At 36.3% G+C, this 17,906-nt stretch overlaps 1 protein-coding gene across 1 annotated transcript; it reads left to right on the forward strand.

Annotated features, from left to right (window-relative positions):
• The first annotated feature begins 1,450 nt into the window (after positions 1-1,450).
• Positions 1,451-17,515, forward strand: sparcl1 (SPARC-like 1). The gene is made up of 11 exons (XM_088648680.1): positions 1,451-1,582; positions 7,187-7,253; positions 8,587-8,652; positions 9,366-10,142; positions 11,334-11,436; positions 12,182-12,303; positions 12,986-13,106; positions 13,609-13,745; positions 14,780-14,928; positions 16,114-16,262; positions 16,926-17,515. Exons 2-11 carry the CDS (start codon positions 7,203-7,205, stop codon positions 16,952-16,954), a joined length of 1,704 nt encoding a protein of 567 aa, XP_088504806.1. The 5' UTR covers positions 1,451-1,582; positions 7,187-7,202; the 3' UTR covers positions 16,955-17,515.
• Positions 17,516-17,906: the final 391 nt, after the last annotated feature.

Here is a 17,906-nt window from a genome sequence, read left to right on the forward strand (position 1 = left end):
ATTTCATGTTTTAATGGAATGTCTCCAGTTACAAAACAGTTGTCCATAAAAAGAAGAGAAAAAATACACTGGAGTGCTTTCGAAACTATGATTTTTAATGAACAATATAAAATTAAAATTGCCTTTGTGTCTTAAAGGGAAGGCAACGGACCAACATGTGCTGCCCTTATTAACATATAGTTGTTAAATCTGTATGCTGCATAAAAAATATGTACAGTATATAAAAGATAAATGTAAGTCCAGGGTTCTGGGAGCAGAGAAGGAAATCAGTGAGTCAGAGTACATATAAGCATATAAGTACAACAGCAGTAAAAGATTCAGGAAACAATCCTTAGCAAGAGAAATGGACCAGGAAAATATCAGAACAGATTACAGGAGCCCAAAAATGAACTACAGTAAAAAAAAAACATAAGAATGGACGATGAAGAAATATTTTTGGAAAACTTTTGGGAGCCCTGGCAATGATGATTGTGATGATGATGTATGCATGTTTTGTGTGTCCAAGGCATTTATGGACACTCAGCTTTGACTAATGAAGCCACTATTGAGTAAAGAACCTATAGAGGAGATACAAACAGCAGAAAACAAATTGTGTTGATGATGCATTCATTCCACTTAGAGCATAATTTTTTTAAATTTATGGAGAGGGAAGAGGTAAAGAGTGAGAAACATATGCAACATGAATTGAAGCTATTTTGCTCCTAAATACTAGAACACAAAACAGTTTTATACAACTTCCAAAGCTGGGACTTTACAGCAAGCGATTAAACAGGAAAGCACAGTCACTGTTACAAACATCTGTAACTGTAGTGAGGAAACGTTTTGTTCATAAATACAGCATTTCTATTTAAGAATACAGAATTATTTTAGAATGAATATTTAAGAATGAATGAAACACCAAATATTTCTCCATGAATTGACAAGGATAGCTTGTCAATTCATGGAGAAATATTTGGTGTTTTATTCATTCTCTTTAGATTTCACTATTATAAACTAATGAAGAAAAAAATATGTTTTTAAAGTAATCCTTATGAGATTATGTCTGAGTGAATTTATCAGATCCTTAGGGATCCTTTCAAAGGGAGATGAATTTATAGCACATTCAAATATTTCGATTTCTCTCTGGAATTCAGCAGCTTCAGCAAACTCTGTGGAGAATGCTGACCAAATCAGGTGTACAAATCACTATTTGCCTAGCCAACTAACAAATTGACTTTGTTAAAAAAAACACGTTGAAAACAAAATTACAAGGTGAAATGAAACCTGGGTATAAATATGATAGGAACTTTCATATTTTCAATACAAAATGTGATCTTCTAAAATGTAATTATTCTTAATATTGATGTCAGCCTTAGATTTTCCCTTCTAAGCACTGACTGCTGCTTTTTCACAGGGCTCCGTTCCTGCATGCCTTCATTGTTTCCAGACTGAGGAGCATGAATAAAAGACATGGATATTTCTGTTCAGAGCAGCTCTGTCTCAGTATGCATCTGCAGTCTGGGATCAGGCAGACAAATCTACAATCCCTTCCGAACAGAATCTTTTTCGACAATCAGAATCTGCCCATAGTCACAGATTCAAGGTAATTTTTATCTGCTTTGTTTTCACTAATATTCCATAAAGATGCAAAGAAAAGTACAGAACACTAATATAGAGAAGCTGTAATTTTAGAAATGAATTAACTGTCAGAGGCCTGAATTACTGTACGTGAAATATCCTATTTGGTCATTTTTAAATGTGTCGTAACACAAAAAAAGATAATGAAGATTTTCATTCAATGTAAAATAAATTGTGAAATTATTTTATCTAATTGTGATTGAGTTATAGGTAGTTAAGACCAAGCTGTCTGATCTTTGTCCAAAATTCATTTCTATGCTATATTTGTTTAATCTGTCCTCAGGCTACATTATTGTGCAATAGTATAACTTAAAATGATGCTTTGTGGTCCAACTTCTCACTTATTACTTTTGTATTTTTATAATAAATGACTTATCAAGTATATGAAATATAATAATTGAATAAAATACTAACTATGTGGGGATTTTTTTAGAAATATATTGTTTTCCCAAAGATAGAAACCATACAGATGTTTACAGACATACATTTTTGAGGAAGGGAAAATAATCTCTTGATTATAATGACATTTAAAAAAATGAAATGCCTAAAGCAGACTAAAAGATTTATGGTGTTATTTGGTAATTATGAGAAAACATAAAACATTTTGATTTGTGATCTGTTTTTTAACTATGTCCCAGAAGTAAAAGTAAAAGGTTTGGTTAAAATTCCATTTTATTCAGGTAATTTATCAACTATGACATGCTGTATTTGTCAGCTTTTGTTATCCTGTTTGGAAGCGATCCAATGTTCCATTGTTGTTTTGAGGTAGCGACATTAACGCCCTCATTGTTAATACCAAGGGACAAAAGTTTGTATACTTAGTCAACTCTTTTTCCAGTCTAGTAGTTTCATCTGTTTACTTTTCCGCGCAGGATTCTGAGTCTGACCTTTGAGAAACAAAAACCTCAAAAGCCTGTTGTCATAACAACAGTGTCTGCTGTTCTGGGTAACAGAATTCTGATCCAAATTAGGGGGATACCTGCAAATTTCTTGAACTAAATTTAAGAAAGGTAGAATTGACATACAATGGTGATTGACTTGAACTTTTAAATATCAAAAGAAAATTCTAAAAACAGATATGTTTCTCTGGCATTCGATTGCATTATTTAAATCAAAATATTCCTGTATTATTGAATAGTAATAGTATAGTAATTAGAATACTCTAGGAATTCTCTCTAAATATAAAATATAATATAAGAAATATTTGCTTGCTGGCAACACAGTAGCGCAGAGGCTAGCATTGCTGCCTTGCAGCGCTGGGACCCTGGGCTCACACTGTCCAAAGACATGTTGGTACTGTAGGTAGATTGGCTTTTGTGATAATTTGCCCTAGGTGTGAGTGTGTTTCTAGCTAAAATATGTGTCTGCCTTGTGATGGACTGGTATTGGCTCTGGCTTCTCCATGACTCTGAATTGGAAGAAATGGTTAGGATGGATGTTTAATGGCATTTTTTACTGCTTACATTCTAGCCCTTTTTTAGCCACTGTGTTTAGCAGTGTTTTATTATCTAATACAGAACATTCAGTCTTCTAAATGAAATGAAATACAGTACCTGAAGTAAAATACCTCATATTCTCTTTAGGGGTCCCCAGAAAAAAAATGTCCAGTATTGCGTAAAATAAGTACTCTCATGCTTCTCAAAATGTCTGACAGCTCTTTTCTTAAAATAGATCTACAGTACTTAGCTTCAGTTGTGCATTTTATGCCACTTATTTGATAGTAGCATTTTTTAGAGTAATTTTAGGCTTCGGTCTGGTGTTATATTTTAGTTGGGAGTCTTTATTCTTATATATTACTTAAAAAAGGGGTAAAATAGTTGAAAAGCCACTGTTCTAGTTCAAGTACATCCTGGAACGTTTAAAAACAATTGGTCACTAGAAACCACATTGATTCTAAACCATGTTTTCTTTATTCCTTATTTAAGTTTCCCTGTTAATAATCATTATAATGTTGAAAACCATTTACATTTCTGCGCTTATTGTTTGCCACAGAATAATGTACAGTAAATTAATACTGTATTTTTTTCTTTTAAAAATGAACTGAAACAGAACTCCACTGCAGCTCTACGGAATTTTTTCACTAGTTTCGTCGACAGAGAAGAGGCAAGATTCAAATACCTAGCTTTATTGGGGTAACTCCCTTGGAGCCTCTTTAATGAAAGATAAACCCTGGAGTTGCTGTTGCGTTAAAGATGGGGTGGATGAAAGGATGTTAAAACAAACCAAGATGCAAGCAAGATGTTATAGATTTGTAGGCACAAGTGGGCGAGTTTAGCATCTCACTTCCTCCTGAACTATCGTCTTAAACTAACATTTACTGTCTCTTCATTTACTGTGTTTGGTATTAGCCTCCGGTTAAAATTACACAAAGAATCTGTTGGAACGGCCATGTAAAAAGATGTGATTTTAATTATTGCAAGAACAGAGAACGAGTTCCCGTGGCTTGCTTGAGCAACGATGATTACCCAGCTGCTGTTGGTATAATTGAAGGTGACTTGCTTGTGTTACCTTATGGATAAGCTTCTGGAGAATTGGATCCTCTGCTTCATCAGGGACAATACTTGTATGTTAACTGCTGAGAGATCAGCTATCTTCTGTGGGCCAGAGAATGTCCAGGGTGGTGGCACAGAGGAGGGGTGGCTATTTTCTTCCCTGATGAATATCATTTTGCCCTTGACAGACCTGATGGAAAACAACACAGGTGGAGACGTCATGGTGAGCTTTATGCTAACGGTGTTGTGCAAGCCCACCGAAAATGCAGTGAACCCGCGCTGTTGTGAGGAGAAATCTTCTTAACGCAAAAATGGTTTTGGTGCAGATGGAGTACCACCTTACTTCTCAGCAATACTTTGACAAAGGCCTTGAGCCAGTTGTTTTTCTGCTCTTGCAAACTAATGCAGTAGTGTCCTTCTGGACAAGACCATATCCTGCTAGGATTACAATGGCCTGACTTTAAGAAAAGGTTGTAGTCAGCATTTTCTACTTACTCGACCCTAATACTGTAGTTCTTCCACGGGTTAAAAATCGCCCTCAAAAGTAAACAACATCAAATGGCTGTCTCGCATAGGAAGAGTTCGTACCCAGAAGATGATCAGTTCTATTGCTTCAGCATTGTCCTAGGATTGTGTCAGTGTTCAGAGAAGTCACATCTCATGCTGAAAATGAATTATGATGGTCTGCTCACATTTTCTATGATTTTGTATGGATATCTAGGTATAAAATATTTCTGCAATCCTTTATATCTGAGTGTTGTATTTCATTTTCTGCATCAGTATATAACAAAAACATAACATTATTTCATTTTATTAATAGATGGAATGTGCTCATTTTTATTTCCTAGTGTCAAAGGTCACATTATTCAGGTTCCATAAAGTTTTAAAATATTCTTTATTTCATGTGCCATCAAAACATGTAAATTGTACTGTATGTGTGGGTAAAGATTTGTTTCTATAGAAACAAATATTTTATAGAAAGAGAGTCTATTAATTATTTCCTATCTGCAAAGGTCTATAAATGCAACAATTCTCAAAAGCTGCTGCAGTATATGGAACATCCAAATGGTGGCACTGTTATGTTTATTATTGAAAAAAAAACGTGAATTTACAGCACAGGGATGTTTTTTTTTTCTAGGACAAAGACCCAACATTTTTTTGGATTCTGTGTATGTACAGTAAATGTGTCTTCATCTGATTTAATAATGTATACATAATTAGAACCACTGTCTTGAACCAGCGTGAATTTGTGTGCCCAGAGAAAAAATACGTAATTTACATAAAATATGTGGCTTTCTTTCTCAGCACTGATGCAGAATTTGTAGAATTAAGCAGAATGGGAATTTATGCAAATCTCTTTTTTGTGATTTCTATATCTGTAGTATGTAATTCAATTCCATTATCTTGTCTAGTATTCTTAAAGTATATACACAACCAAGACTAGGTACTAGGTAGACCATCACTGTTGATTGTTGAGTCTATAAGCGTGAGACAAGACTTGAACAGCCTTGATCAGCATTCACATGATGAGTTTAGACTTGTTCTGTCCATTTATTCTGTCAATATGATTTTGATACTGTTTGATATTATTTCTGGAAAATCATGTTTATACTTTCTCACAGGAGAAATGAAAAGACAGTACTCACAGTATATTGCAGACAACATGCTGATGATGAGTAAGATGGTATCATCAACTGTAATAAACATTTAAAATGTCATCGCAATAAAGTAACGCCATAAAAAATATCTGTTTTAAAATGAAAGTAAATTAGTTTTTACCTTAGTAAACCATTTTCTTGCCTTTGTTTAGCTTTAGAATTCTAATGTTAAAACTGATTGAGAAAATTAATAATAAGATGACATTGCTAGCTGGGAAGTATTGCCTGCTGGGAATTGTCTCCAATAGTAACAGAAAGTACTTTCAGACATGAGAATATTCTTGCTGTACCAGAATTAGAGGAAGTGATCTGAATTTGTCGCTGTTGTGGGTGACCCTTTATAACTGTATATTGATGAACTGGATGTATATGGACACACAAAGGGAAGCTAAAATTCAGATAGTAATTCCAAAAGGATTGTTTAATTATGTTGTTCACCTGGAAAATGTATATCACTCACAACTTGCATATCATACAGAAATGTTCTGTATTACCTTATATTACAGAACAAATAGTATAGAAATGGACACCACCATAACAGTGTGTCAATCTAGTTTAGGCCTGTTAGTAACATTTTTGTTTTCATGATCCTTAGACCACATGGTGATTATCCTGGCTTGATTAATCATATCATAATAATTCATAACAGTCTGCTTTCTTTTACCTTAGGGAAATGTTTTATAGCTTAGAGAATGTGTGGTTTTCCTAATTGCTTGATAAACTAAAACATTTGCTTAATTACTAGATATTGTTTGAACATGTTGAACTTTTAGTGTTTTTTTATCATAATCCCTTCAAATACTTGACTGTCTGTGCCACATCTGATGGGGTGTGTTTTAGACTCACTAGGAGTAATATTTTTTCAATGACCTACGGTCCTGTATTGGAAGACAAAAATTGTTAGAAATGGATTAAAAATAAATATATTGTTATAAACTATTTTGTTTTGACAAAAAAAAACTCTAATAGCATGTAGTAACACTTTTTGGCTACATTTATAAAAATGCAGTCAAAACATTGTAATTATAGGCATTGTTTGGTTTGGGTATCATTGGGGAAAGCAAACGGCAATTTAAATACCAAAAACATTAAGAATGGCAGTAAAATGTTTTGAAGTGTGTACTCAGTCCCTTTGTATATTTTGCACATCTCAAAACTGGTACATAGTTTTTTGTTTTTTGAAATATTACAATACGTTTAGAATTTGTCTGAATTATCTGCTTCGTAATTGACTTTGACGGACTTAGCTGACCCGATCTACTGTATGACACATTACTGTAAAAGTTATGGATGCACAAAGCAGAAAGGCAATATATTTCACTTAAAATTGTTGAATTTTCAACAGTATATTTGCTAGATTATTGAGACTATATAGAATGTTTGATTTCATAGCACTAAAGCAGTCATTATTATTTTCAGGTTGGAGTAAGAGGAAATGATGAATTTACTGTTACTTTGTCTCTTGACTTTGGCTTTTGCTGACCCTGTAAGTATGTGGTTCGAATTTATTCTTTAAAACTTCACAGAAGTATTTTATACAGTTTCAGCGCTGACTTATGATGTACTGAAAAAGCATTCTGCTTTGGACAATAGAAGATCCTGCTGGCAGACTCAGAACAGTTTGACTATCATGTGTGTACTCTGGAAACGTAGTGTTTCCTTTCAGAATGAAGGTAACTATTACCTCTTGGGAGCCCAAGCTGTCAAAAATAGAAGGACAAAGAGCCCAAGGTAATGCTGATGAAAGTGTCCGTTCCAACTGGGTTGCCTTCTGCTAAACCCGTGATACGGATTGAGGACCATGCTGCATCCAGATTATTCTTTGAGTGTGTCTTCGGTCCACAGCAGGCCCTATGCCATCCCTGTGGGCTTCCCAGTGTGTGGGCATTCCACATCCCTTTAGGCATCACATTGGGCATTACACTGCATGGAAGGCTCCCGGCAAAGAGCAACATCCTGGCAATGTAAGGAAGAGTCCTCCCAGGATTGCTGCTGTGAGAGTCAGGGGTAGAACACCAAATAGGGGGGTGGGTGTTCTTTCACTCTACACAGCCACCCTGTTGGAGTGGGTGGTCAACCTTCTCCATTGACCCACCTCATATTTAGCACCCAGCAGCATGATCTTAGCATGGCACAGTCTAAGGCAGTAAAAGGAAGCTTGTTTCGCTCACTGAGTGGCTATGGAAACGAGAGGAGTTAGCTTCAACAATGTGAGGGACGTCCACATGGCAGCTACAGTTCACTCGCCAGTAAGGGAGAAAGCAACTGGCAGGGCAGGACTGGTTGTACACCAGGAAGAGTGGAATATGAGAATTCAACAGTTTCAAGGTTGACAATGGGTAGGGCAGAAACTAGGTCCTGGCTAAAACAAGGGAACAAGGCTCTCAGTCCTCTGATACCCTACTGCACTGTTGCATTTATCAGGTTCATGAAGGGACAAAAATGTGAGTAGACATGCTCAGCATTGTTTGGCAGTGATGTTGCAACTCTCAAGAGGTAATAACTATATTAAGCCTGAAAGAGAACTAAACACTAACCAAACAATTTCTGCATGAAAAAAGTAACTTTAAACCTTGAGTCAATTAAATAGATATCATATATAATGTTTCACATTTTCAAAAGGTGAGCAATGTTTTTCCTTAATGTAGGCCCAGAACCATGATCAAGGATGTTCCATCACATTGGAAACTGATTAATTATACTGTATATAACATACATTTCTTTTAACATTTTTCTGGGGTTTATTTGTTTTTGTTATTTGTTTCATATTATTATTGTTATTCAGAATACTGTTGCTTATTTTAATTCTCATGCACAAGGTAACAAGCAAGCCTCACAGAACACATACGGTTTCACTGAAGACACCAGTGACACAGAATGGAAAGGTAATAGATAATCTTTTGCATACAGTACTTAATGACAGTAGTAATGACTATAAACTACAAAATGTGTTTCCATGTTTGCTTACATAACAAATTAAACAAGATTTGTGTATGGTAACTGTTACGATATTATTCAATGAAGTTTATATTAATGTTTTATGAAAATTGAGTTTCTTTCTAGGGTAATATTAAATTGATACAAAGCTTTGTGCTGCTTTTGTGTTAGATCCTCTCCTTATCTCCTTATTTGGAGCTCCTTACCTCCTTATCACCTCTTATCTTCTTCATTCTTCTCACCTTACCTTCTACAAAATATGTTTTCAGACTGAAAGGAGTAACATATCACTAAGACTTTTTTGTATTTGTATTGTTGAGAATGCTTTATTGACTACATGCAACAAAAGAAAAGATACTAACGCATTAACCATTAGCTGTTTTCAGAAAAGGCTGTTTGACAATTCAGTATTTTCAGTTTTTCTCTTACCCAATACATAAAGTACCCAATATATAAAGTACTGCTGCCTCCCCCCAAAAACATTGGGAAGTGAAATACATTGAAGTCAATTTATAATTCATTTCTAAGAGAGATATACTGTATGAGCAAAGATAAATTAATCATTCTTGCTTTAAACGTTCATGCTTGAAAATGTTAATGTTTGAAAAACAAAGTATAATTTCAAACTTTCTATTTTTGTTTTATGATGTTAAATCCCAAGGAAACTGATCTTGACAAGTTAAGTGAAGGAGAAGAGCTACCTGCTGTAATATCCTTAGAAGCAAGCAGTCAGGAAAAACAGGATGAAGAAGATACTGAGCAGAATGCTTCACCTGTGCTACTCAGTGAAGAGGCACAGACAAGTCAAGATGATGACCTGGACAGACGAAGGGGATCCCAGGATTTGGCAGATGGTTTATCAGCAGATGAACCAGATGATAAAGGCAATGATAGTGAAATCAGCTTTCAGGAGATTGGCAGCAGTACAGAGACTGAAATACTTACAGATATGGGCTATACTGAAGACAAGGATGATCAGGACAGCCGAGAGGTCAGGGAAGATGATGGAGAATCAAACATTGACAGTGATGACTATGATTCCCAAGGAAAACACAGAGGTAGGAACCAATTTGAACCAAGAGGTATTCTGGAAGAGGGCATGAGTGAAAGTCCAGAGGTCAACGAAGAAGAGGGTGATGACGTTGAGAGCAGTCAATCCAAAGACACAGGGAGTGAGCCCAAAAACAAAGACGACAGTAACAACAACCTGCAAGAGGCCACAGATACAGAACCAGAAGGAACAGAGAGCAGTGCGGAGGAGCAGCAGGAAAGCAATGCCAGTCGCATGAATGGCATATCAAAAAACGAAAAGAAAAGCCACAGTGGAAAAACATCTAGTGAACATGGAGCTCAAGAAAGACCGGATGGGGGGCATGGGGTTCTTCAGAAGAGGGAGAACACAGTTCCTAAAACCAAAAAGAGGAAATCAGGAAAATGGGTAATTATATACTGTAGATACAGAACACTGCAAGTCATATAATTACATATGTCAGATCGCTGTGTATCTCTGGCAGGCACAGAACAATAAGGCTTGAAGGCTTCTCTTTGAAAATCCAACAAAACAGACCAGTAATATCCAAGTCACTTTAGGAGTCAGCTAAAACAATGTTTGTGATGTGGGTGAAGCTTTGTGACCTCCTTAAATAGGAATGTTGAAGTGCTATTTCAATGGCCACAGACAGAATTTGTATACCTAGTCAAAAGTACTTTGCTATATATGTAAGTCAGCACTTATTCGCCAATTAGTAGGCAGTGGCTATATCCCAGGTTCTTTAAATAAAAGGAATGCAGACAACAGTATGTGCTTCCTGTCCAGCCTGAATTATATGCAGACCTCCAGAGGTATTACACTATTTCAGTATATTCAATATTTCAGATAGCATTATTGCTACTGTTTACATTTCTAATTAAAATATTGGGGGTCACATTCCTGTTCCAGAAGTATTTCTTATAGCTATAATAAACTTGGAATTGTACAAAATCAACAGCTAGAGAAAGGTCTACACTCATGTAGATAAGAACACAAAGCTTTCAGAAATATTCTCTTTTTCTAATATTAAACAATAAGAACTAGCGGGCATGTTTCAGACCTTCTTCAGGGTTATTTACATTCCATAAATTAAATTTAAATACAAACCTTTGCACAACTGATTGACACGAAGGTGATGTCAATTGCATCTAGAATATTTCAGTTTAATTAATAATTCTCTCTCGCTGATAGAATAGAATTATATTAACTCAAAGAAATATTATACTTTTATCCATTAGAAATTTTAATAAAGTTGAAAAAAGTCCCTAAAACATTTGATTAACACCTAATGGGGAAATAAGAAATAATAAAAAAAAAATACTGGGATTGAAATAGTTATCGAGATCACCTTTATATCATTCGATTGAGCATTTGTCTTGTATTTAAATTCTGCTTCTAAATTCAAAGTTTTCATGTCATAGTGTGAACAAATCTACAAGATAATCAGGATGCACTGGTGTGTGTTTGCATTTCAAACTGACTAGTTCATTACATTATTCAATTTTATTCCCATAAAATCACAAGAAGAAATCTAAGGCCCATCATGTGTACTTACTGTAGCACTGCTTGATTATAGACATGTTTTTCCAATCCATTTAGACATCAGTGATTGGGATTAGTCCTGTTCAAAAAAGGGCTGCTGAGGAGGTTTACCTCCAGGAACAGCTTTCCAGAGATGAGGACACGCAGGAAGCAGATGTCAGTAAGTATTATTTCCTGAAGTGCACACATGGTAGGAATTCAGGAATCTGGTAACAGGGTTCATCTCTCAACAAGGTACGTCTCTTTTAGAACTTCATTAGGAATCTCGGTAACAACTACATGTATGATGATGCCATTTTTCTTTATTTCTCAAGAGAATGGAAAAAATAAACCACTGGTATAAGGAGTAAAGAAAAATATTTGAACTAATTAAACAATTAAACAGAGATATTCTTTAAAACATAACAGAAATATTTTATGAGTTATAAATCATTTATAAATGATGGTTATAGTTTGTGTGCTTTTCTTTTTGGACCTGACGGGTTAGCTTGGTAACACTTGGTTAGCTCAGAACACTGCACAAACATACGTCAATGACACAGGTCTGATTCCTGTTATTAGTTTAAACTGAAACATCAATGAGAGTTAATGTAGATTCAGCAAGTTATCTTTTCTGCTTCAGAATATAATGCATTTTGCACAAATAACCCTCCTTTAGAATATTATGTAAAGTTGTATTCACCACATTACAGAAAATATATTGTTTCTCTGGAACCTGTTTTTTTTATTCATTTATTTACCCAAGGAGTTGTGGGGGTAAGGAAAATGCTACCTAGTCATGTTGTTGAAGGTGTTTTCGAGTTCTTATGTCCTTTCTGCTGTGTATTAATTAAAGGTAAGCTTTTACAAACGGCCGGAATTAAGAAGACAAATAAGAATTTCTGATTCTTCTTTCATTAATTCAGGTCCCTGTGAAAACTTCCGTTGCAAACGAGGCAAAATCTGTCAAGTTAACAAAGAAAATGATCCCGAGTGTGTCTGTCAGGATCCCTCCTCATGTATTTCCAGCAAAGGGGAATTTGAGCATGTAAGTACTGTTTACGACAATTGTACACATATACTGTGCAGTACGCACAAGCAAACACACAAGCCGAAAAAATGCTTAACTGATGTAACACAACCTGAAAGAAACTTAATTTAGCTCTTCTGTAAACCTACCAACATGTAGTAGTAATTACATGATCTATGTGGATTAATTTAGTCCCTGTGGAGATGTAATCATGGCTCATCTGTCCACAAAATGTTGCCAATTGGCAAAAACCTCATTTGCACACTCCAGATGGTTAGCACTATACTAAGAGACCAGACAAATCAATCTCCACTGTGTTTTCTTATATTTGAAAATTAATTGACCTTCTACAAATACCTGCTTCTACAAATGTGATGCATCTGGCCACTAACTGATCCTTAAGAGGGTCAGTTAGTCAAATGCTCTCTGGTACACCTGGATGTTAAAGAAAAACATGCAGGCTGCCAGATCTGACAGCCCTGTAGACTTGCATAAAGAGGGGATTGTGATCTCAAACAGTGGTAACAATATGCAAGCCCTGAGGACATGATCCTTTGTGTTAACTTTGTTTATATACAGTACCTTGGACAATTTGGCCTTCAAAGTATTGAAGCTGGATATCAATGATGACAGAACTTCAGAACTTTATAGATGCATTTTGTCTCTGCAATTCATTTTTTTTTTTATTTGCTTCATCTAGGTGTGTGGAACTGACAACAAGACCTATGACACATCTTGTCAGCTTTTTGCTACAAAGTGCAATCTTGACGGAACTAAAAAAGGCCATAGACTTCACTTAGATTACGCTGGACCTTGCAAATGTATGGGAAAAAACATTACTTTTATTTTGGGGGGGGGGCACAAAAGTTATTTTTTCTCACAAACAAAGCATAGTTTTTATCTTTAATTTTTATTGCGTTCTAATTTACAAGGCATATTTTAAATAGCACTGTCGATTGTATTCTTCAAATGTATGTCAGGTGCGGCTCTCTTGAGTCTTGGGTTTTTTAATTTAAAATGCATTTAAAAATATGCCAGTCTCTTAAATGAGCCAAAGGGTGACTGCTTTGGCAGTGGAGATGGATGTAGTTTGTGGAGAGATGCTTAAGTGTAGAAATGTGAGATAGAAAAAGTCTGCAATTATGCTATTACCTTACCTTACCATGTTTTTACCTTGTGCAATACCTTTGCAAGCAAGTGATTGATAGGAGATGGGGTCTGCCTTTTGTATTGAAGTTTTCTCATGAATCCCATTACAAAATGGGTAGTTGAAAGGGGATGTGATTGCTATGGTATTAATGTGGGGTTTATGTGCTTTAACAGACATTGCACCTTGTCAGGCCAATGAGCTGGCACAGTTCCCTCTGCGCATGCGCGACTGGCTGAAAAATGTTTTGCTACAGCTTTATGAACATGACATGAAGTCTCCTGGCTTTCTTACCCCTAAGCAGCGCACAAGGGTAAGCAATTGTAATGATGTACTGTATAACAAAGGAGCTGAATTCAGAATGGATCTTGATGGATATGATTTATGTTAATCCAATATTTGGCTGTTCACAGCATTCTTCTCTCAAATGACATCATATAAAATGTGATTGCTTATGTTAATGGTGGGTAGAGATGAAAATTCCCACCTAGAGATATTATTCAGATGATTTTGTCATTTTCACATTTGTGATTTGAAGTAAATAAAACAAAAAAAACAAGCCTGGCATATCAAACCCTTTCTGTGCAAAAATATGTATACAGTACTTGGTTATGTAAAGTCACAAGATTGGGCACTTCTCAAAATACCTGATGTTAAAGTTTTCCTTAGTAGGAAAGACAATCATTCTTTGATCTTGGATATTGGAATCTTTTGCACTCACTTACAAATAGTGGTGTATTGAGGTATGAGATGTAATGTATTCAGAAAGAATACTTTGAGGGGACACCAGAAATGGAAATACACTCTGGGGCCTTTTAAAGGTTAAACCAAACGTAAAAGAGAACAGAGTACTGTCATAAAATAATAGAATATTCTATTTGAATTATTGAACCTTGTATGACAGGCAATATTGCAGCAACACGCAAAAACACAACCTATCCAAAACACTTTATAATCTACATACACAGTATTGTGATTTCTGAAAGTTTTTAATGATTTACAATTGTATTACTTGATACAGATGCCCCGAGCTCTCGCTAGAGGCTAGAGCCCTTAAGTCAATATGCACCTCTAGTACATACAGTATGCATTTTTATTCCAAATTAAATAATTGTAGTAGGTATGTCTTTTTTCACATTAGTAAGGTAGAATTGAGTTTGAAAGATGATTTTGCCAACAAAATTAACAGAAGGAGGAGGTGTGAAAACAAGCAGTCTGCAAATATGTGATTTACTCCTTCTTTCTCATAATCAACGTGAAGCTTATTTTTTGGCCCTCATACAGTATATTGTTTTCTTGACTTTGGGATCATTCACAGTACCCTGAAGATGTACTTTGCTTCCACAGGTTCAGAAGATGCATGAGAGTGAGAGACGGCTTCAGGCAGACGATCACCCCATTGAGACGCTGGTCAGAGACTTTGAAAAAAATTACAACATGTATATCTACCCAGTGCACTGGCAGTTTGCACAGATGGACCAACACCCTGCTGACAGGTCAGAACACAGAAACAATGGATTCCACCAGTTCGGTTAGATCCTCATAAACCAGAGAGGAGGGATAGGCAGGGTACATTTGGGCGAAGCTCACCTGGCTGAGGAAACTGGCAGCCCTGCCTTATGGCCCAGACCAGGAAGTTGCTGCAGGGGTGTACTGTAGATGGGGTGGTGGGAGGGATACTGGAGAGATGCACTACTGGATGTCCTGGGTACGAGACCGATATATGCAGGCAAGTGGAAGTATGCGAGATCAGGATCTAACCTTCCTGCAGAAATTCATTTGAAAAAGTTAATGATGTGACAAACATTGATTGTCAGTGAATCATCTTTAATTAGGATAGTCTAGTAAGGTGGCGTGTTAGTTAGTTTAGAACTCAGTATTCTGCACAAAGCTTGAGATCATTAATCAAATGGGAGACCAAACAGAGTGTCGTGTTGTCCCCATCGACACAGCTGAGGAATAAAATGTTAAATGATTTTGAAGCCAGCACCTCCGTTTATACCAAATGTTTCATCTGCCTTGTTAGGTGAAAAGTCTTAACAGAAAAGCACAAACAGGAATACAGTACAAGTGCAAAAAAAGCATCTGGGTTGTTATGTTGGAAGGTGTAAAGAAATCAAAAAGATGTGTTTTGCAGGTCTTAACTCTTGGTGTATTAGAGTGGAGAAGGTATTCTGGTTAAGTGTTAAGGCAGGTTTTACAAACTTCTGACAGTCCAACACCAGCATTTTATACAGACAGTAGGTCTTTTTCCACTGCTGTTGGTCATGGAATCCTATGACCTTATATGCATTTCTTTTGACAGGAGAAACGGTTTCCTTTATTTCTTATTCCCTCTCAATCGCAGCACTAAGTGAAGAATAAAAAAAAAATGCTTGTCTATTTAACACTAAGATTTCGGAGCTCAAGGTTTCTATATTTAAATGTGTCGTTTTATGGTGCTGCGTTGTCATTCTGTCTCAGTAGATAGGTAAAATTGAATTTCAAACACCATTACCTTTTGGTAATATCTCTGTGCAAACTACTGGGCCTGTTTCTGAGCTCTCTATATTAAAAAATGTTCTGTGCAGCTCTGATGAGCAAGTTATATTGGTATGAAGCTTGAGTACTGTACCTAGTTGCGTCAGCACGCGGGGGCTGCAAAGGAACAGGTAGAGGTTAATTCCATGCTGTGTCTGCAGGTACCTCTCCCACTCTGAGCTGGCTCCGCTGCGTGTGCCCCTGGTGCCTATGGAGCACTGCACCTCCCGCTTCTTTCAGGAGTGTGACGCTGACGAAGACAAGCAGGTGTCTTTCCGGGAGTGGTGCGCCTGCTTCGGCATCAAGGAAGGTGAGAGCGTGCTCAAGTTTCCCCCCAGTCTTGCGTAAACTTGGCGGTACAAGCTTCGTTTTTATGCCCGACTGTTCTATTCCGGCGTTTGACAATACGTCGAGCCGTATTGCGAATGAGACGCATGAAACAAACAAAAAACAGTAACTAAATATTGTTTGGTTAGATCCTCACTTAAAATTTAATAGTGACTGATGAAAAGCGCATCTAGCAAGTAGCCAATTAATTTACCAGGGACCGGAAAACCTTTCCAAAGTGAGCTCGTACTGGTTTCCTCATCCCACTTGGAGACATGTTGGGGAGATTAATTGGAGTCTCTAAACTAGGCCTGTGTGTAACCCTGTGTGCAAAGGATGGGCATCGCATCTAGGATGTACTTCCACCTTGTGCTCTGTGCTTATGGCAGACTGTCCTGTTTACGGTAACACAGGAAAAAGTGACATCCCGATAATAACAGGAATATTGATCTTGGATATTGATCTTAAAATGGCAAGCAAAATAAAATATTCTAACAACAATCAAGTATAAATGTAACATTGCTCAACAGATGAGGAAATATACTGTATTTAAAAGTTTAAGTCACATAAACAAAAAATAAATCCTATCATTTAGGTCCCCAATCATTGTTTTGCCTAAACATGTCTGGTTGTTGCATCTTTACAGTGGACATGGATGACAAGCTCCTATTCTAACACCAGTCGACGATGTCCAAAAGCAGCTCAAACAAGTGGATTTTGTAGCCCTGAAGATACAAAATTCTCACTTTCTGTACTGTAAGAGTCTGGAGAAATGAGTTTGTAGATGTATGTGTGTTACGTGTGTTACGCAAAATACAACAGAATACAAAGATGATCTCCAGCCCTTTGCTGTCTATCAAACACTGAACAGACAAAGAAGAACAAATAAATGGTATATGTTAGGGTAACTACAAAGTCTGAAAATATGCAATTGCATTTTTATAAAATCTACAGTATGTTAACTGTATGTGAGTATAAACAGTTACTCAGTGGGTATGAGTATATAACCATTATTAACCAAATGTTGTGTGTATTAGTCACAGGGAATAATACTTTGTGTTGTAAGAGCACAGGTAAAACTTGGTACATCTTTGGAAGTACAGCAATGATCCTCCTATTGTTCTTCACAGTCAGTACTGTTTATTTAACAAACAGTGGCTCTAAAATGCTTTCTTTCAGTGTCATGCTACTATGTATTAACACTTCTAATAAACAGACTTTTTAATTTTAAATCTATTTTCCTTGTGAGTCTTTCTTCGAATACCCAATGAGATCCTATGGATGTTTAATTCCATGAATGAAAGAATATTATGTTACAGAATTTAGTTTTTTTATGTTAAGGTGAGTGAGGACTCAACAAGCGTATGGGGAAAATGATTAAGTAAAATGTACCAATTGAGGTACTTTTGCTTGAACAAGATGTGTGTTACGAATCCAAGTCAGAACGTGGAATGATCCTATGCAGATGAGAGTGAGAGAGAGAGTCGAGGCAACGGTGAACACTGGATTCCAATCCGAATCGTCAGGTGAGATCGTGGTCAAGGAACAAAAACAAAGTCCAAAGCCAAAGAAGTCGTTTACAAGAGTTTTCTGAAAAAAATGGGCGCGGTAGGAGCTCTTAAGAAGG

This window comes from Lepisosteus platostomus, chromosome 1 (assembly GCF_059453375.1).
Source record: "Lepisosteus platostomus isolate fLepPlt1 chromosome 1, fLepPlt1.hap1, whole genome shotgun sequence".
Lineage (NCBI taxonomy): Eukaryota > Metazoa > Chordata > Actinopteri > Semionotiformes > Lepisosteidae > Lepisosteus > Lepisosteus platostomus.

Excerpts from the sequence above, each read along its gene's own strand:
- sparcl1 (XM_088648680.1), top strand. The coding sequence starts at position 7,203 with ATGATGAATTTACTGTTACTTTGTCTCTTGACTTTGGCTTTTGCTGAC. Across the intron at positions 10,143-11,333 it reads AGAGGAAATCAGGAAAATGG|ACATCAGTGATTGGGATTAG; the intron begins GTAATTATATAC and ends CAATCCATTTAG. Across the intron at positions 14,929-16,113 it reads GACCAACACCCTGCTGACAG|GTACCTCTCCCACTCTGAGC; the intron begins GTCAGAACACAG and ends CTGTGTCTGCAG.